General features: G+C 38.6%; 1 protein-coding gene across 4 annotated transcripts; it reads left to right on the forward strand.

The window, feature by feature from the left end:
• The first annotated feature begins 291 nt into the window (after positions 1-291).
• On the forward strand, positions 292-20,567 carry MSL3 (MSL complex subunit 3). 4 transcript variants are annotated; one of them, XM_059466482.1, is made up of 13 exons: positions 292-508; positions 2,353-2,435; positions 3,006-3,101; positions 3,665-3,765; positions 4,664-4,755; positions 5,528-5,650; positions 6,067-6,227; positions 8,093-8,251; positions 8,900-9,162; positions 9,546-9,655; positions 9,841-9,940; positions 10,374-10,458; positions 19,664-20,567. In XM_059466482.1, exons 1-13 carry the CDS (start codon positions 410-412, stop codon positions 19,761-19,763), a joined length of 1,572 nt encoding a protein of 523 aa, XP_059322465.1. In that variant the 5' UTR covers positions 292-409; the 3' UTR covers positions 19,764-20,567. The 4 variants fall into 4 exon arrangements, with proteins under 4 accessions (XP_059322465.1, XP_059322468.1, XP_059322466.1 ...); XM_059466485.1 differs by lacking the exon at positions 292-508 and adding an exon at positions 989-1,096; XM_059466483.1 differs by lacking the exon at positions 292-508 and adding an exon at positions 1,087-1,205.
• The last annotated feature ends 254 nt before the right edge of the window (positions 20,568-20,821 follow it).

The raw sequence follows: 20,821 nt of genomic DNA on the forward strand, positions 1-20,821 counted from the left end.
GCACGCCCCGGCCCCCATGGCGCTGAGGCAGCGCCGCCAGGGCCGGGAGCTCTCGCCTCCTGCAGGGACTCCCCCGGCCCAGGGCGGGCGGCCGCCCCTCCGCCGGCGGGACGCGTCCCCCGCGCCGCCACCGCCCCTCCCGCCGCCGGCTCCCGCATCCCGCGCCGCGCACCCCGCGTGACCGGCGGGGCGGGCACGGGCGGGCACAGGCGGGCGGCCCGTCCCCGCAGCGCCCGGGGCCGAACGCCGCTCCCCTGCCGAGGGCAGAGGAAGCCGGGCGCTGCATCCCCGCTCCGTCCCGGCCGCCCGCCCCCGCCGGAGGAGCCGGGGGCGGGGCGGGGCCGGGCCGTCCGCGGCGCCTCCCCGCGGGAGCGGGCGGGGCTCCTCTCCTTTGCGCCATGATGAACAAATGACCTCGCGGGGAATGAAATTTAAGTTCCACCGGGGAGAGAGAGTTCTCTGCTTCGAGCCCGACCCCACCAAAGCCAAAGTGCTCTATGATGCCAAGGTGACCGGCCGCGCGCGCTCCTGCCTCCCCCTCCCGCGTCTCCCCGGGCGGGAGGGCGCGGGGCGGGGCCGGCGCGCGGCCCGCCCGCTCCCGTTACGGCTGCTGCTCTCCCGTTACCGCTCCCGCCGGGCGCTGGGCGCGCCCCCGGGCGGGAGGCGGCGCGGGAAGCGGCCCTGGGCCCGGCCGGGGACGCGGCTCCGCCGGCAGCTGCACTTGTTGCGGGAAACGGGCGCCGGCCCGGGGAGGGGGGAGCAGGCGGGGAGGCCGCGGTGCGGGGGCCGCCACGGGACAGGGAGACGAAGCGAGGCGGTGCCGTCCCCGCCGGGCCTGGCCTCCCTCCGTTATTGCTCCCTGCGGGCGGCTCAGGCCGGTGCCCCGGTGGGGCTCAGCTCTCTCCCCGCGCCACGGGAGCCCCGGGGGTGGGGGTGCGCGTAGCGGCTCTTTGGGAGTCTCTGGGCCTTGGCCGCGCCGGGAGCAGAGGCGATGGGGCCTGCCCGCCGCGGCAGGTAGACAGCGGGGCCCCGAGCCGCCCTGGGAGTGCCGCCGGCCGCGCTTCCCGCCGGCCGCTCCCGGCTGAACACCTGCAAAGTAATTCTGAAGTCTCGCTGCCACCCCTGCAGTTTTGTAGTGTAGCTGGATCTATTTCCTGTCACGCTTTCCCACGCTTACTGCCCGCCCCTCTGCGTTTCAGAAAGGTGTAAGTGGTACCGCTGGTGAAGGAGAATATACGGCAATAGGAGAGTGAGCCGTGCGCGGTGGGCCGTAGGTGCTGCAGTAAGAGGTGACTGCCTCAGTTAGGGCCTAACCGTAAGGGTAGTGAGAGTAATGATAGAGCTTTATGTAAATAGTGTTGCTTTAAGGTATCAGTGGTACACAAAATTATTTTTCAATCCTGAATCATCATTAGAAACAGAATTCTGGGTGTTTTTTTGTTACAGAGAGGGATAAAAAAGGAAGTGTTGTAACTGGATCCTTAATGAAATTAGTACTTTTTGCTGCAGGTTTGTGAGTGTGCTTATCCGTGTTTCTCAAACATCTTTGTTTAGGAATGCCACCGTCCTGTAATATTTTGCTGCCCTTTTGTTTGTACATTTACTCCAATGTCCTAACAACCTGGCAGCTGTAGTTGCTATCCCTATAAACTATAACCTGAGTACAAAAATGCATTGTACCTCTTCTTCTTTACTGTCAAGTACTGTAAACAGCATAACTGTCTGTGAATCCATCAATGGTTCTTAAATTCTGGACACCCAAATTGAAACCTCACTAGTAGCCTAAGTACTGATAATGATCTATATTGAAAGCTATTCAAGCATAGGCACCATATCTTTTTCTTCTGAGGTACAGGCCCTTTCAGACTGGCCATTGCACATTTGTAAAAATGGAAGAAAACAAGGATTGAGATATTCCCAAAGCCTCTTAATGTTTTGTGACCGAGAGTCTGTGGTGTTCAACAGAGCAGTATTTCTATGGTTTATGTATAGAAAACTGTGTTTCCTGCTTAGGTGCTTGAGCAGACAGCACAGAAGAGAAAGTGTAAGTAGCCCAAATCTGCATATCCACACTGTGCTACTGCACTGTTTGATGTTTCCCTTTGTCTGTCTTGAAAGCATGGGACCTTTGAGGATAGGACCAAGACAGTGAGCAGTCTGCAATGTTAAGAGTAGTCAAGAAGAAAGCTAAGTTTTCTGATCATTTAGTATGATCCTGTTCATGTCAATATTAGCTGTCAGAATATTGTCTGTTTAATTTTCTTTTTTTTCTTTGTGCATAAACTTTCTAAATACCCGATGGCTTACTTTCTCTCAAGTTTTTTAATATGTACCCCTCAATATTTGTTTCAGATTGTTGATATTGTTGTTGGAAAAGATGAGAAAGGCAGAAAGATTCCAGAATATCTGATCCATTTTAACGGTTGGAACAGAAGGTAAGAACCTATACGTGTGGTTTCAGTTCTTCCATTTTTTCTATGTTATTCTGCAAAGGTAGGCTTTGCATAGAATATCAAAGGACCAATGTTTGCAGGAGTATTTTGTTTTTGTGAATGCCTTTAATATACTTGCTCATGTTGACATTTGTATCCATAAATTTCAGTGAATCGGTTTGATAGATGTGAGTTTAAACCTTATGGGATATCTGCCTGTGCCATATACTTATGGCACCTAAGTTTCCATTAGTAAAAGGTATATGCTTTGTTATATCTAGCTCTGCATTGTTTGATTATCAGTACATGAGTGCTGTGTCTTGACTGTGATTGATAGTATGTGTCAGTGCTAGAAATCCTGTTTTGGATTAAGTCAAGGCTTGACAGATTTTAGATGGCAATGTGAGAGCTGAAGCCATGTTAGCAGAGAAGAGTGCAAACCTTGTGATGCAGGGCTTGCTTCTGAGTGGCATTAAACAAGTCCTTTGTAGATTTAAAGTGTATTAATTCATTGGCAATCATTAGTGGCATATATTCATAGTCATTTTTTACTTTCTTTTGACCTGTCCTTAGCTGGGATAGATGGGCAGCTGAAGATCATGTTCTTCGGGATACAGACGAAAACCGCAGATTACAGCGTAAATTGGCACGGAAGGCTGTGGCTCGCATGTAAGGAATCCTTTTGGCCTCAAAATTCATCAGATTCATTTTCAGATTCAGACAGACACATCCAGGTGTCTACAACTGAGCTTGGTGTCTGAGCTCATGCTGTAGGTGTTAGATAGATGCATAATGCAGTCAGTGCATTCTAGAGAGCTTCTCTAAGCTAGAGACATGTGGATTGTTACTAACACTCTAAATGACTAACAACTCAATAGCTGTGTTATTCCTAACTATTGCTGTGAAATGCCTGTGTGTTGTATCTGCATCTTCCCAAAGAAATGTACTTGCAAAACACTTCAGGAAAATCTGAAGTATTTTTGAGCTAAAGGCAATAATCTCATATTGGTTGGCTATGGCTAGAGGATCTGTTTGAGAACGTGAATGTGAGGTAATGTACAGACCTTGGGGTATCCAGTCTGAAATAGGCATTGTCCAAATAATTTCAGCTTTAATTAATGAAAATAACTCAAACATAGGTTTCCTGTGCATTTGCACATAATCAAATCAGTTAGGATAAACAAATGAAATAATACTACCCAGATGTCAGTGAACCATTTTACTTTCTGTAGGAGAAGAAAGGGAAGAAAGAAGAGACGCTGCAGGTTGCCTGGTGTTGACTCTGTGTTAAAAAGCCTTCCTGCTGAAGAAAATGATGAGAGTAGTGAAAACTGTGAGTTTGTTTTCTTCCTTTGGTGACTGGTGGGATGCCTTGACCTGGGGATAGGTGCATAGTGTCAGTTGCCATGGGAGTATCCTGGTCCTTCCTATCTGAAATAGTCAAAGACAGTCATATGAAGAGTGGGAACTATGTTTCATGCTAAGCATCTGTTAAGTTGGAATATCTGTTTTCTTCTTGTAGTCCAGAGGCATCTCCTTGCATCTCTTCTATTCAACTGTTTTAATCAGTGATTTCAGAGCTCAGTACTGCTTTATTTAGTGTAGTGTTAATAGGTGTGAGAACCCCTCAGATTTCTTCGTTTGATGTTCGGAAACACAACATTTCCCTGCTAGTGTTTGTGTATTTTTGAGGGCAATAAGATTATTTTTTTCCCCAGTCTACCTCACACAAAGGTCTGTTTCTTGTCAACTGACTGTCTGATTTCACTTTCAAGACAGATTTTTAATTTCTTGCATTTTCCTTTGTGACTAGAAAGCCAGCAGGAACATTGGCTGGCACTTAACTGATGTTCTGGGAACTGCTGCTGCACAGATTCATGCCTTTTGATTGAGTGATTAATATGTTAATCCTCTGCGGAGAACTAAAGTCCAATGAAAATGTGGGTGTTCAGGAATGTAGGGAGCTTTTAAAAGTGAATGTTTTTCAGTTAGAGAGGAGGCAAGAATACTTCCTATTAACTCACATGTTTAAAATATTTGTAGTGGGCTGTAAATAATGCATGTTTAATTCAATTAGAATTACTCATCCTCATTAAATATAACAAGATAATTGTGTTTTTTTTAGTGGGTTGGGTATTTTGTTTTTTGGAGTTTTTTGCATTGAGGCCTCAAACTGACTGGTCATAACCTCTGTAATGTAATAATGAATATGTGAAATCTCTTTTATGCAGCTATAAGTAGTTCTTCTTCTGACGACAGTGATGAAGGAACAGATGAAGAAATAAAGAGTGAAGAAAGTGACATAGATGAGAGGACAGAAATGGTATTTTTGTGTGTTCCTTAAGTTAATAGTATTTATTATTTATTAGTATTAAGTATTAGTATTAATAGTATTTAGTATTTATTATCATCTGCACTTGAAATTCTGGGAAAATTGAAGTAGATAAAATATAGGCCACAACTGGTTATTTAGCTGGAATTAAAAGCATAATTTTCTTATTCCTGGTGTTTACTGTGATTGTGATTTTGAAAATTATACAATGTCACTTTCTTATAGAACTGTATGATATACTGCTAAAAATACACTTTTTTTCCCCCCTCTCATTCTACACAAAAGACTCATGTGGAGAAAATGTAGCAGACTACATTTTCCACTTTTGTGGGTGCTGTAAAAATTTCCTTGTCTATGCAGGTTGAACAAACTGATAGCAGCAGGATGTTTGTCATGTATTTTACTGTGAAACAGGCATGTCAACCCTTGTCTTAAGTTAAAATGTAGAGAGGACTGTTCTGTTTTCAAGAAAAAAACCAACATTTATTTTTCCACAGTAAACAGTTGATCTGAAGATGTGTAGACTTTAACAACTACGGTGTGGGTGATCTGCACCAGCAACACCTAACAAATTTGTTTGCTTTTTTTTTTAAAGTTAAATACTTAAGAGAACATTAAATTAAAAAAAATAAAAAATGAATTTGCAGATGTTTTCAAGAGCAGTATTGTTAAATAGTTTAAGCCTATTATCCACTTGTATCCTTACTATTGAAGTTACTGTTTCACAACCAATATATTGTTTTCTTTCACTGATCTGTTGTAGAAAGAAGAACAAGACACTCATACAAAAAGGGACATGGAAGAAAGAGCAATAAGCATAGAAATTCCTGAAGTCTTGAAAAAGAAGCTTGAGGAAGACTGCTACTATATTAATAGAAGAAAAAGGGTATAAAATAAAAGTTGGGGCTCTAATGTGCATAAGGGTGTGAGGTAGTTTTTGTTTATACAACTGGAGTTTTTAACTTCACCTTTTTAGCTTCATTTGAGCTCAGGGCAAGGAAGAATACAAAGAGTGTAGGGAGTAGCATTCTCTATAGCTATAACAGTGGCTTGTCGTATTTAGCAGTGTACTGTTGTGGTTCCTCATGGTGCTTTAGAATGCAGATTGGTTTTGAAAGCTGGAAATGCAGCAGGCTTGTTAATCTGACCATGTTTCTTCTTTCTCCTGATGTTGATAAAAAATTCAGTTTAAGGGTTGAAATTATACAGTCCTGAATTTGCTTTATGCACTAGATATTTACTAAATTAGTTGGTACATTATAACTTATGGTTTTTATAAGACATTTTTTGTTTCTTTTTCAGCTAGTGAAGCTTCCTTGCCAGACAAATATAATAACCATCTTGGAGTCATATGTAAAACACTTTGCAATTAATGCTGCTTTCTCAGCCAATGAAAGGTCTCGGCACCATCAGATGACTCCACATGCTAATATGAATCTTCATTATGTGCCACCAGAGAAGAAGTGAGTAATCTTTAGTCCACTGCTGTTGTAACAAGAAGAATGAGCTTGCATTCTGTGTTCTGTTTTATGGCTGTTCACTTCTGTGAGCTTATACCATAATGTATATCTATTTACAGGGCTCAAAGTATTTGACAGATAACTATAGCAGAGTAACACTGATAACTTGTTTACCGGTGAGAGAGTCCCTGTATTCTGAAAAGTCATTATGCAAAATATCAATATTCTGTTTTATCGTGTAAATTCTTATATTCTAAATATTGAGGTCTGTTTTGAAGAATGTGTTGCTGTTGTCAATGTGGAGAATTTCATATCTGATATAAGAATAGCCTACTTAGATAAACTTGAACAGGTTCATGTTTTAAAAAGGATAAAAATTTAATACAAACACTTATAAAGATCTCCAAGTGCAAGTTGCTGGTTTGTTTTAAGTGGATATATGATCTTAAATCTTGGAGTCAGTATGTAGGGAAACTGTGGTAACACAAATCCTGATTTGTTGAAATTCATGTTTTAGTCTGTTTTCTCAGCTGAGCTGTCTGTTCTTCTACCACGTTACAAATGCATTGACCATACATGTTTGCAGTGTGGTGGTTTTTGATTGTTTTGGGGATTTTTTTCTCTTATGTTAAAGATTTTTGATATTAGATAAGACTGCTTCTATCTAAGTACAATGGGGTGAAATCTTGTTATTTTTATCAACAAGAAATCCTGACTTGTGTTAGTGTTCTATTTCAATGGTGTGTATTTATGCTATTCCTTGAAGTATTTTAGCCTGAGTGTCTTGTTTTACGTTGGTGTCATTCATTCTTTGACAGATTGACACCTTTCATTCTTTGTGGTATAATCTCCCAAACAAAAGGTTAGATAAAATATCAGAAATATAAACAGAAGGTTTTACACACATTATGATTTTTACAGGTTTATGTTTAAGTAACTTCCTCAATAAAAACAATGTTTTAGTAAAAAAAAGGTATAGTTTCAGTGATCATTAAGTGGGAGAAATTCAGCTGACATCTTCATTGTTTTTCCCTTAGTGCTCTAACACTGAAGGTTATTGACCTTCTTGGATTTATAGAATTTCTGCACATGATGGTCCCCTGGCCCAATTCATGTGTATCAGTTTTAGTAGGTGGTATGAAATATTGGAGGTTTGGAATTTCTAACATGGATAATTTTGGGAGAATCAAATTGTTAACCATACACATATGTGCACTTGAAACATGAGAGGGGAAACCTTCACAAAGGTGAGAGGTGTTGCTGGTGTGCTGCACTTTGTGTTTTTGGTTCTTGTAATAGCTTGTATAGTCATCACCTAACCTTGTAAGTCTTTCACGCAGACCTGAAACTGAAATTCCTGGTAGCCTCCAAATGTAGTGCTCTAATTAGGAGAACAGACCTAATTAGAAACTGCTCTCCCATGCAAATGTATCTGGTTTTGTTGGTTTACTGGATAACTCTTGAGCACAGCTCAACTGCAGCTTAGTAGCTATAGGTCAAATTCTGCTTTTGCCTTTTAGACAGAGATTCAGTCTATTGAGTACTTACTTGTTCTGGTGCACAGGTGCCTCTTTTTCAGCATAGTGAACTTGGAAAACCAAAACAATGTTTACCTGAAAAACATCTAACGAACTTTATTTATTTGTTTGAGGTTGTGAAGCAGACCTTTTAAAAGAACTTGTATTTCTGAAGTTAACAAGAGCAATCACCTTCTTTTTAAGTGTGTTTTTAATCACTTATCATTACTTAGTGATTGAATCAACATATTGTAGTTATGTTAATCGACTGTATTATTGAGCAATTTTGTGCAACTGTGCTGAAAAATAGTGGCATGCAACTTTGAAATTCGTAATTTTTTTCCCCTCTAGTGTCGAGCTATGTAAAGAGATGGTGGATGGGCTGAGAATAACCTTTGACTTCACACTTCCCTTAATTTTGCTCTATCCTTATGAACAAGCTCAATTTAAGAAGGTGACTTCATCAAAATTCTTTCTTCCCATCAAAGAAAACTCAACAAATACCAACAGGTAGGTTAGATATAAGAAGTTTAATATGCCTTATCTCAAAAGGTAGGAGAATGTGGTATCCTTGGTTCTTAACTAATTTGAAGAAAAGCATACTTCTGGAGAATAGAATTCAGTAGAAGAGCTCATCACTTTAATAGTTATTGGAAGGAGACTGTTTTCCCTGAATAAAAGTGTTCAATAAGTGTGACAGTGTTCACAGGGGTCTTGGGATGAGGAAAGAGACAAGGATCTGACTCCATGTTTCAGAAAGCTTATTATTTTATGGTATATATTATATTAAAACTATACTAAAAGAATAGAAGAAAGGATTTTATCAGAAGGCTAGCTAAGAATAGAAAAAGAAGGAATGAATAACAAAGGCTTGTGTCTCATACAGAGAGTCTGAGCCAGCTCACTGTGATTGGCCATTAATTAGAAACAACCACATGAGACCAATCACAGATGCACCTGTTGCATTCCACAGCAGCAGATAACCATTGTTTAAATTTTGTTCCTGAGGCCTCTCAGCTTCTCAGGAGGAAAAATCCTAAAGAAAGGATTTTTCAGAAAATATCATAGCTACAAATAAGATCTGTGAAACTAGAAGAATTTCTTTTGTTGCTAGAGCCCTGACCATCTCAATTCTGTAAACCTGCCCTAATTACCTAGAAATCAGGAGGAACTTTCCCCAAGCCCTCCTCTGCTGAATCCACCCACACCTCAATCGACTGACAGCCAGCCCACCACAGGGGAGCCAGCCACGCCGAAGAGGAGGAAAGCTGAGCCCGAGATCCTGCAGTCTCTGAGGCGTTCAACGCGCCACAGCTCCAACTGTGACAGGCTGTCGGAGAGCAGCGCGTCCCCGCAGCCCAAACGGCGGCACCTCGACACCCCCGCGTCCATGCCAAAGCTCTTCCTGCACCTGGAAAAAAGTAGGCTTTTCTTCTTACATTGTGGGCCTAAACAAAGCATAAAGTTCTGTTCTTTTAGTGCTGCATGGGCTGTAAACTCAGAGAAAGAAATGGAAGTCGTTAACTTCTTGTATCAGTTCTTTAACTCTGAGGCCTCATTACCGAAGAGAGAAATACAAGGCAATGTTGTCAGTACTTTGGGATATTTTTCCACAGAATGCAATGAGCTGCTTTTCTGAGAGTCTATTTTAGGATAACCTTTATTGAATTCCAGTGTTTTAAGAATTCAAACATTTTAGCAGCAGGCCTTAGATGCATTTAATGGCTTATAGTTCCAGGTAGTAGTTTACAAGTAATAAAATTTTTCTTTTTTCTTTTGTTTTGTTTTTCCTTTCATTTTGAAGAAACCCCTGTCCATAGCGGGTCATCTTCACCTATAACTTTGACTCCTAGCAAAGAAGGGAGCACGGTGTTTACTGGCTTTGAAGGTAGAAGAAACAACGAATTGAATGAGGTAACATTTTGATGTTTCTGTCCTAGATGTAATGATTGAATGTTTTGCAGACCTCAGAGTAAGGCTATGTAAGAAAAGATTTTGTTGGTATTACTTATTTCATCTTTGAATTTGAAGTTCTATACATTCTAAATTGTTTATGACATAAAATTTTCATAACCGGTATTTTCATATTTTATCTATAGGTTTTGTCCTGGAAATTGATGCCAGAGAATTATCCACCAAGTGATCAACCACCACCTCCTTCATATATCTATGGATCTCAACATTTGCTGAGGATGTTTGGTAAACTAATGCAAAATTTTCTGCTCAATCAAAGTTGCTTTATATTTTTTTTCCAGTCCTGATATCTGTGTGATTTTTCTGTTTGCTTTATTAAATTTATTTTTATTCTTGGAGGAATGTACATTTTAATCTATTTGGAACTTTAGGCTATTCATAGATTTGGTTATCTTTTATTGGCTCTGTATGCCTTCATTTAAGAAAGGCAAAGCAGTGTTACTTCCAGTACACTGTCAAACATCATTAAACCCAGCATCATTCACCTTCTCAGCATGTTTCTGTTTAGTAAGGCTTTGAAAGATCAAAAGTAGCTTGCAAAGGAAAGTGGGGTCTGTGGTGAGAAGAAATTTTTATATTCTTTTCTATGTAGTGGATAAAAGTAATTTGAAGTTGCATTTACAAGAAGAGGTATAAACATTATTTCTTTTATTCACAGTAAAACTACCAGAAATACTGGGGAAGATGTGCTTTCCTGACAAAAACCTGAAGGCTTTAGTAAAACACTTTGAGATGTTTCTGAGGTAATGTGACACAATGTACTGCAGCAGTGTTTCTATTGTTACATAGATCTAAATGTCTTGGAATGGCTAAGGGGACTTAAAATAAGATACTCATTTTCTATAACTACAAGATTAGGATAAAATTAGTATACCATTTTAACAACAGCAATTTGAGTAAAGATGAATGTAAGATTTTTCTATTTTTTAATTCCACTTGAAGGGAATCAGAATTTTCTACTTTCAATTTTGATAAACACATTGATATAGAACTGAAGTGTGAAAGTTTGTTCATATGTATAGAATGATAAGTCTGACTTGGTTAAGTAGCATGTTTTATGAAGAAATGCAAAGTCTGCATTGGTATTTTTTATCAATATTAGCAGGAGGAGAAACTTGTTCTTTAAAATGTGTTTTTAAGTATGCTGATTTCTTAAAATAAATGTCTGTCTTAACTGAGCTTTGAGCAGAAGGATTTCTCTGTGATGCAGTGCAGTCGTTTGTAGGGATACACAACTCTGTGTGGCTGCACTAGCTCCACCACTGGAGCCAGTAAGGTCATACCTGCCCCATGATCAGATTGGTTTATCAGGTACTGTAATTAGTATTTCTGCATGACATTGAGCATGTGGTTACATATCTAGTGTTGCTCTGTGTTGTGCAGTGTCAGTACACTGGAAAACAAAATTGCCAAGGAAAACTTTCAGAAAAAGGTGTTGTAGATGGTAATGGAACAGATATGGAAATTGTAGCTTAAATTTGGTCAGTGACATAGGGAAAGGTAACCTAGTATTACACCAGCATAAAAAAACCCTTGTGTTAGATATCAGGGAGATGAAAGCTTTAAAATGCTTTTACTTTAATTACTTATTGAAAATAAAAAAAGGTTTCCAATGTCAAAATTTCTACACAGTTTTTCTCTGGGAGCAGTTAGTTGTCAAGTTTTGCTGATTCCATTTTGCATCTCTTTTGTTAGATTCTTGTTGGCATTCAAAATACCTTTAAATTAAACAGGACATAATTAGAGCTCACTGTTGGAAGACTGTTTTTGCTTGAAGTGAATATTTTTTAGGGAGCTTAACTCACTGTGGATCAGATCAGTTTTTATCAGACTTTTGACTGTTCAGATTCTCCTGTGTTGGTAGAGCAGATCTCTGTTCTTTAATGTCTTTAATAAGCATGTTTTCATATCCATGCTGTGGATAGTCTTTAATGGAGTAGAATAGATGGAAGGAGAAACCTGTCCCCTACACCCCATAAAATAAAGGTTGCTTATTGGGAAAGGGTTGCTTAAGGGAACTGAAATTTCTAGTGATAGTATCTGTATGTGTTTTGCTTTTCCATCTGAGCATTTCATTGAAATGTGTAGTCATCTATAAATAGAAATAAAAATCATATTTCCACATCAGCATTTTTAGGGGAGATAGAACTGTGGTTTTGAAGCAAATCTTTGAGTAGTTCACCTTTTCCATGCTTTGTGTGGTGGTGGAGAGTCCTCCAAATACACAACCTGCATTCCTTTCAGAAACACTTAACCAGAGGTGTGCTTCAGTCCTTGAGGCCAGGCTACAACAAAACCAAATGAGCCCCACAAGGCAAGGATAATGTGGATATCATGTATCTGTTACAGCAAAATATTGGAACGCTGGTTTTTTTCCAAGCACTTTCTTTTTTGACAGTGTCAAGAAAGCTTCAAAGTTACAGTTACTGCTGTAGGAAGCATTTGATCTTTGATAGCTTTGTAATAAATACTTTCCTTAGTCTACTTTCCTTGTCAGCTATGCTACTGGGCAACAGAAACCAGTACAAATTATTAGATACTTTTTTCTTAACGTGTATTCATATGGTGCTTTGAAAAATTTTTCATTTGGGTATTTATTTCTCATGATGCTTGTCATTGGAAGTGGTCAAAAAATTATTTTCTAGACATTTGTTCGAGCTTGTTTTTTATCACAGAAATAGTTCTGCATTTTCTGGTTGTAATCACAAGAAAACTTGAGTTTGAGGTGACATCTGGTACTGATGCCTGGAAAATAGCATAGATGTTCCCAACAATATTAGAGTGAATATAAAAGCAAAGCTTTACTTGAAAGCTTTCAGGTAGACAATATGGCAAAAATCACACGTGGTATAGTAATTCCACAATTTTTATAAAGTCAGTCAAGTAGTATACTTACCATATATTGTCCAATTAAAAGGTTAATTGGTTAGGTAATAATCCCTGGGGTCCTGCCCCACTGAAGGCAGAGGTTTCTTTTGCCCCACTTTTTTTATGTCTGGTCCAGATTCTGGTTGAAAAACAGAATGTCTGTGTAGTTGGTTTTCTTCTTGGAGTAAGACTAAACAATATTTTTAAGGTTTGCTTTTTAAATGTAGGGAAGAAAGGTAGGAAAATTGCTAGAAACTACAGCCATGCTTTAGCAATCTACAAAGCTACAAATACCTGAAAGATACAAAAACCTAAAAATCTTTAGGCATCAGTACTAGTTCTTCAGTTTTCACATTCTGTCTTTTCCTTTTTGGGAATTAAAAGATTAATGAGTGATTATTATAAATATTTTATATCAGTTCTGTTCTGGCTTAACTTTTGAACAGTAAGATCTTCCCTACAACATCTGTATGCGTTAGGTAATAGCAGCCAGTTTACTTAGGACTGCTTAATTATTTTTGGGGTTTTTTTAGTGAACTGCTCTTGAGTGAGAAGCTTAAGTACTCTCCTTTTCTTTATTTCTCTAATAGCAGGCTCTAATAGCAAAGGATTGATGGGTCTGCTTGCATTAATTAAACTACTCCTGAATCTTCTTTGATGTCTAGTAGAGTAGTCCAAGCATTAGTAGTTTATGTATTCTTAAATAAAACTTTCATGCACTGCACAACTGATTTAGTTCTTGCGTAGATACTGATATAATTTTGATTTATGATTTTGTGGCTAAAATTTATAGTTTACCATTTATATTATTAATCTCCTGTGAGCTGAGAAACTTGACGCTTATGTAATGTAATACTTTTTCTGTGAGCTTGTTGTCTTGAGCTTGCTTAGTTCATGATAGATGCATTAAATTAGCTTTGAGATGCTACATGGATAATATTTTCCAGTCATGCCCTCAGACTGCTGCTAGACAAGATTTTTCTCAATTTCCCAGACAACATATATTTTTAAGAAATGTATGAAATGCATCTTTTTGACTTTCTTGTTAAGTAGAAACTCTGCCCTCTTAATCCAGCTTCCTACAAGTGTGTAAAATGAAAATTTCTTCATGGAAAACAGGAAAGTTTATTTCTCAATAATAGAATTTGCAGAAGAAAATCAGATTCTCAAATTACGTACAAAACTCTGAATCTTAAATTATTTCTGAAATAATTCATAGTACTTGCAGTCTAAAATAGACTCACCAGTTGATTTCAGTGAATTTCACTTAGTGCACATTCAGTCTGTGGGAGTTAATGCTTTAGTGGTGCTTACTGGTGCTAACTGGTAATTGGACTAGTGAAAGGCCCCTGATTAAATCTCCTTGCCTGTTAATAGCTTTAGAGTAAGAGGAAGTATTAGCTTTAAACTAATTCCATTATTTCAGCCACTTTTGAAATAAAATGCTGCATATGCTCTATTTTACAATTTCCTGGCATTGCAAGGGGCCTAACAGGCCTCCAAAGGTTGCCTCAGTGGTGAGAAGTGACTGGCAGGAAGGTGCCCATTTCTATTTTGCTATTTCCATTAATTTGCACACAGCCTTGGCTTGGAAAACTGTTTTGGAATTAGAGGCCCTCTCCCAAGTCTGTTAACCAATAGGAGCTACTTAAGAGTTAACAGTATGTCTGTTTTTACAAGAGCAAGACCCATCTTCACTGAGGTAATTTCAGAGACTGTCATGTGCATTTTGGGAAAAAAGGCAAAATGAAGTGGTATAGAAAAGCATAGACAGATATTTTGACTTTGATGAAATACAGAAGAATAAATAAGTGATGAAATATTTCTGAAATACTTCTAAAATTTCTAGTAAGTTTTTTTTTAGATGATGCCAATGTATTAGTTCAGATTATGGACAGGTAACAGTCAAATATTTTAGTTTTGTTAAAAACCCACAGATATTTCAAACTCAGTATTTCCTTTAAGCTTAAATATCTTTTTTTTTTCCCACTGATGCTCTAAAATATGCTTTTATCTGTTGTGCCACTCTGCTCCATGGGTAGGAAAATATTTTGATACTGATGAATTTTTCTGAGAAGGAAGCCAAATCAGAGGACTGTAATAATAAAATGTGTATATACAAAGATGACAAGTTGTTTCACGTAACTTTAAGAAATAGATCTCTGGTCCTGACAGCAAATTTTGAGTGTAGTAATTTTATTATATATAACTGTAGTGGTGAATCATCACCACTAGTCTGTGCTAATGTACAGTTATGGGTGGTTATTTGTGTCTGAGAATGAAAAAATTAATCGTTGCAAATGGTGAATGAACTAGAAGACATCTTTAGTTAGGCAAAGTTGCTTTGTAATAGAGTTCCTGTTCATTGTGAGTCTTTGTGGCTTCAGTTGCAAAAGGGCAAGTAATTGAAAATCACATTCTGAAAGATGGAAAAGAATGCAATTGTGCCAGTGTTTCTTATATTGTATTATTAATTGATTAATATTGTTGAATTATACTGGGTTTTTTCCTCTCAGTTTTTTTAATTAACCAGTTACTTGGTTACGACACACTAGAAAACTTCATAGAATTGGAACATAAATGGAGAGAAAATCAAGTTTCTGGGTATAAATGGAGACCTGGGTTTAGAGTGCACAAACACGTAAAGCAACATTTTTTTCCAAGTTTTGAAACACTTTGAAGGGAAGGAATTTTTTGTGCACAGTTGGGTAGAAAGGGGCCCTCTCAAACTTTTGGCACCTTTAGGTAGAATGCTTCCCACTGAGTACCTGGTATTGTGCAGGTTCTTACTTTCAGTGGGCTTTGTTGGCTGCTTGGTCTGCAGAATGTGCTCATTGGTTTATTGTCCTCAGCTGAGGTTTTGCTGCATTGCCAAAAACTGTTCATGAAACTCTCCATGTGGATTGCTTGTCTTCCTTCTGCTTTCCAAATCTTCAGGTGCCTGGGAGTTTGAATGAGCATATTGGTAGTCAATAGCTGAGGCTTGGATCATGTATCTACATGTAGAGGTTGCCCCAAGTACTTTAAATGTGTTATGGTAGCTTTTTTAGAAGGCAGCTCTAGGGACCTGTGCTGGTCTGGTCACGGGGTCTTCATCCTCAAGACAAACCAAGGACTCCTGTATTGAGCTCTTGTAGGACTGTTTTTTTCCAAAAGGTCCTTGGGAAAATTAAATTTGCACTCACTCAATCTGATTCTTGGAAATGTTATGATGGTAGCTTGGCATCTTCAGGGTTCTCCACACTTCCTCTTAAAAGGCCAAGGAATATTATCTCAGTTTCTGTATATCAGTGAGTGATAAGAGTCCAGTCAACAAAACAGGCCAGTTTACTCCTTTAGCATGGTTCTTTAGCCATTGGGTATTAAAACAAACATCTGAAACCTCAATTCACTTCTTCTGTTGACTGCAACGGTGTTATGATGGACTTTGTCATCTGAACAACTTTCCAGATGGAGACAGGCCTGCAAATTGGGGAGGGGTGAGGGTCAGATGGTTGTATACAATTCTTCATGAACCTAAAGCCTTTTAGTTTTCAAATCCTGCACTTGAGTAGTAGTGTCAGAGATGAGGTAGCTTCTTAATCTGCAAATGACATTTCTTTTGATGAGGTGACTCACAGAGCTAGGACTCATAATGGTCTTCTAGCAAATTTGGATAGATCATTACAGTAGCCTTTCAGACAGGTCACTGATCTCATCAAAGCATCTGCTTACTTTTTAAAATTCTGTAGGAGAATTTTGTAAGGTCACCTTCCTGGAAACTTTTCCTTTGGACTCTGTCTTCTTATACTTTAATGGCTGAGGATGTCTTTCTGAAAACTAAGGTTTTCTTTTCTTTGTCATTTTCACACTTTCTGGGCTGTCCCTAAGTTTATTCATGTGATGGTAGCTGACATTTGTAAGAATTTTTTTTCTTCATTCAGAGACTTCTAGTAATAAATTTTGGTGGTGGTGTCAAGGCAAGGCCCACCAGAGTGTGCTCTTAAAACTCATACTAATTCAGTGACTCTTTTTGATATATGTTCATGACATGTGTCATATGGCCTTCTAATGTGGATAGTGATAATTCAGTTCTTCTTTTTGGTAAATCTACCTGTATAAATCAGTCAGATGGTAGTGTATTTATGAGGCTATTGCTTGCTTAAAAACACCCACACTTGAAGATCAGAACATAGCTTGAGGAATTCCTAAGTTGCCCACATCTTTTTCACTTGTCTCCATCCCCTCTAGACCTTCCTGAAGTGTTGCCCTTCTAGGAACCTGAGGTTGGAGGAAAATAATTGCATTGTGCCATGTTACCTCTGTTCTCTAAGCATGAGTTTGTTTTTGAGGACATTCATGATGAAAAATGCATGCAGTCTCAAATCAGTATGGATTGTGCCTCCCAGAAGTTGGTTGCTCATCAGCAGTCTTGCTTTATAGATGTATGCATATGAACTCTGTAAAAAGTATAAAAATGAAAGAGGCAATAATGCAGCAGGTGACTGAATGGATCAGATTTGTAAGTTAATCATGAAACAATTTCTGAATAGCTCCATAGCAATATGCTTTCTGATCTATTGCTGAACATTGGCTCTGTCTGCTAATTACAGCTCCCTCTGTCTTTAAATCTTGGCTCATGACTTTCAGGTAGCAGTGTAATTGATCTTGATGCTGGTTTAGCTTGTCCAAGAGCAAAGCAATAGTGAAATATCTGGGAGGCAGAAGTCTTAGGAGACTCCTAATATTTCTGTGTCAGCGTTCTGCACTCTGATGTCTTTTGAATAGAAAGCAGCTTCAGAAGGGCCCCCGCTCTTTGTATGCAGGTATAGAAAGAATTGTGACAAAGGCTGACTGTGTTCCTTCAGTAGTTTTCTTCTACTTCTCTGCAGAAATTAATTTGTGTTTGCTAGCTCTGGGGTGTTTTGCTTTTCACAACTGTTATGTGAAGAACAGGGAGATGTTTGACTGTGTGCGGTTTCTTTTGAGTTGTAGCTGTAGCACACCATCTCAGCTGAAATTTCTCATCTGTACCAGCTGTCACTTTAGCATGCACCAAACTGGCATGTATCACTGATGATTTAAGCAATAGTCAGGAAATTTGGAAGAGAAAGTGAACCTGTTTCCCATTACATGCTGATAAAATTCTTGGAACTGTCAGCTACCCAAATGCCCTCTGAAACATGTTCCCTTCTGTAATCTAGCTTGTAGTACTGTGTTTTACTAAATGTTATCCAAAGATAGTAAGATTTTCATCAACCTCTGTAATTTTTTTAATGTCTTGGAGTCATTAATGTGTGTTAATGAAAAATTATCAATCAAATACCACTTGTTGTTCATCTTAACTGTATACAATCTAAGTACATCCAAAGTTAGGTTCAAGTCTGTTAAGCTTTAGGCTTTTCCACACTTGCTTCATACCAACCCCTCATCCTAGAAAGTGATTTGTAGCTAACTAAAGTCAGAGGTCATAGCAGTTGATGACTTGAGTATTTTATTAGCTTCTTAATTGCTATTTTTTTTAGTGGTTTGAACCATTTTACATCAGAAACCATTTAGGTCCCTTTATATACTGTTAATTGCAGAGCTGCTGTGAAATAAAGAAGTATGAAGGAAGTTGACAATGTACCTTCTAAATTAACAGTGACACACCATAAAGGATTGATTTCTTTTAAAAGAGTTTCTATTTCTCACTGCTTTTTCTAGTTACATCTAGTAGGATGTAACTAGTTATAACTCCAGTTTAGCATTTGTTTAGCACTTGCAAGGATTGGGGAAAAATCAACTCTTTTTCATTTATCTGCAGTTTTGTACTGTCACCATTTTCTATGAGCTCTGAGCAATTAATATATTTCTTATTGAATATAAATGCTTTATTTAGAGGATCTTGCCAGTATTCTTTGATGCTTTGGCTCTCTTTAGATCAAAGAACATGCCTAGTTCAGGCAGTGCAGCAGTGAGTGAGGTTGGAGAAGGCCTGTAGTTTTTATGCCATTTACATGAATATTTTTTTTAAATTGTACTTTCTATGTCCAAAGTATTGGCTATGCAAAACTGATATTTTCGGCTTCCAATAGTGAAGTCATCAGCCCAGCCACTGTTTCTTGAGAGAGCACAGATTCTGTAAATGACATTGTTTTCTGTTCTTTCTTTTGCTTCCTACTCTTAAAACACGCAGCTAGCATTTTGCCATGCTTATTGATGCTGATCTTTAATATCTAGGTATTTTTGAAGGTCTTTGTTTTTTTTTTTCTGAAGTACAGCTTGAGTGTAATGTTGAGTTTAATAACCATTTTGCCCTTTTTCCCCTGTTTATATACCTAGTATCTTTGAAATCAAAGGAAGGAACAGGGAGCTTATAGTCATTCTAGCTGTTTGTTACTGGTGTTTGTAGTAGCACTGTTTTCATTTTCAGTCCTAAACCAAAGAAACAGTTGTGTGTTAGCAGAGCAGGAAAACATGATAAAATATTGGGTGCTTGGTGGTTTGAATAGTATTTGCAGACCATCTTGCAGAAATATGAAATTAAGGAACTGAATTTGTGAAGGATGTGTTTTGTCATTGAAACCCATATTTAAATCAGAAAGATGGAGACCCTAAAGGCACATGAAATATATGAAAAATCATAATTTTACTTGCCTTAAAAGATATAGTTTGGCTCCTTAATGAATCCTGGCTATTTGTATAAGATACTGACAAGGTGATAACTGAAAATACTGGTTTGGGCATAAATGAAAGTAGTGTGCTGAGCAGGTAACTTACAGAAGTTGCAGAAAGATCTCTTCTTTTTCCTTCTGTGCTAGTTCTTTGAATTCTTTTTCTGAGTATAGTTTAACTTTCTGGGGTTTTTTTGTTTTGTTTTTGAGCTTGAGGAATCTTTTTTTAATTCTTGTTGGATTTCAGAATGCTAGAGGAAGGCTGTTTTTCACTATGTGAAACTTGTAAAAAATAGGGCAAATCCTTTGTATGCCAAATTTCAAAGAGTAGTAATTCTTAATTCCCAGGCTGTGTTTTTGCTGAGCTTAAAAATCAATTTGAAAAAAGCTTTTCTCTTAAATGTTTTATATTCTGTTCTTTTTTTTTGGTGTGCTTTATTCTCAGGTTTTTAGCAGAATACCATGATGATTTCTTCCCGGAATCTGCCTATGTAGCTGCATGTGAAGCCTACTACAGTACTAAAAATCCTCGGGCCATCTACTGAAGCTATTAGTAAGGATTAAATCCTGCTATACATAGCCCATGACAATGCTATTCTGCTACATGGCTACAAGATGAGAAAGGAATTAAAACAACTTCTGGAGTTGAAGACATTGGAAAATATCTTTATGATGGTTGGACTACTTAGGAATTGAGAACTGCTTTTCACAGATGTGTATAAACAGTGGTGTGAGTCACTTAGAAGGCTGGATATAAATCTGACTCCAGATGAATGAAGAAGCCTTGTTCTGACTTTACTGCACAGGACTACACAGAGTAATAAAAAGCAAAGGAGGCAAAAGCAGATGCATTGGCAACAGGACATTCTCATGAAGATAAATCACCATGTTGTGTTTCATTGTAGCTCAGCCTCTCCTGCCTGAGAAATAAGACTTGGCTAAACAGTTACATGAAGAGAATTTGTGACTGGTATCTTATGGATTGTTTTCCTCAAAAATTACATTTCATCTGTGGAACTGTCATGATAGAAAGGATTGCTTAATGTAAAGGTGGCTTTGCTGTTTGGCTAGTGTGACATCTGCCTCAAAAATGACTTTGTTGCTTGAATGAAAGATGTGTTGCTGACTTTGCATTTTGCAGAGGTGTATATAGACCTTTCATGGTAAAGCTGACACGGTTCTGAGCAGACCAGACACAGCCAGGGATTTGACATTTACCTGGCAATAAATGATTTCCAGAGCCGTTATGAAAGAACTCATTTTCTACAAGTAAATGGGAAAGTCAGTGAAGTCATTGCTCTTTAATTGGCAAACATTTATTTTCTTAATAAAGTTCACAGTGGCTGCTGTGTGGATGTGTGATTTTGACTGTCTAAAACATCTTGTTCGTGCTCAGTATTTTTGAGGGTGCTAAGTGTGCGTATAATGAGAGGTGGGAGCACTGACAACATATGGAGAGGAGCCTTTTCTGTATCATTGGATGTTCTTCTGCAGACTTGAAGGATGTCTCTTTAGACTTTTTTAGACACTTTGGCTCTGGAAATAGCAGTTCAGTGAGAACAGAGTTCCTACAAATGTGACAACACATTCAGTATAAATTAAT

Source organism: Ammospiza nelsoni, chromosome 2, assembly GCF_027579445.1.
Source record: "Ammospiza nelsoni isolate bAmmNel1 chromosome 2, bAmmNel1.pri, whole genome shotgun sequence".
Classification (NCBI taxonomy): domain Eukaryota; kingdom Metazoa; phylum Chordata; class Aves; order Passeriformes; family Passerellidae; genus Ammospiza; species Ammospiza nelsoni.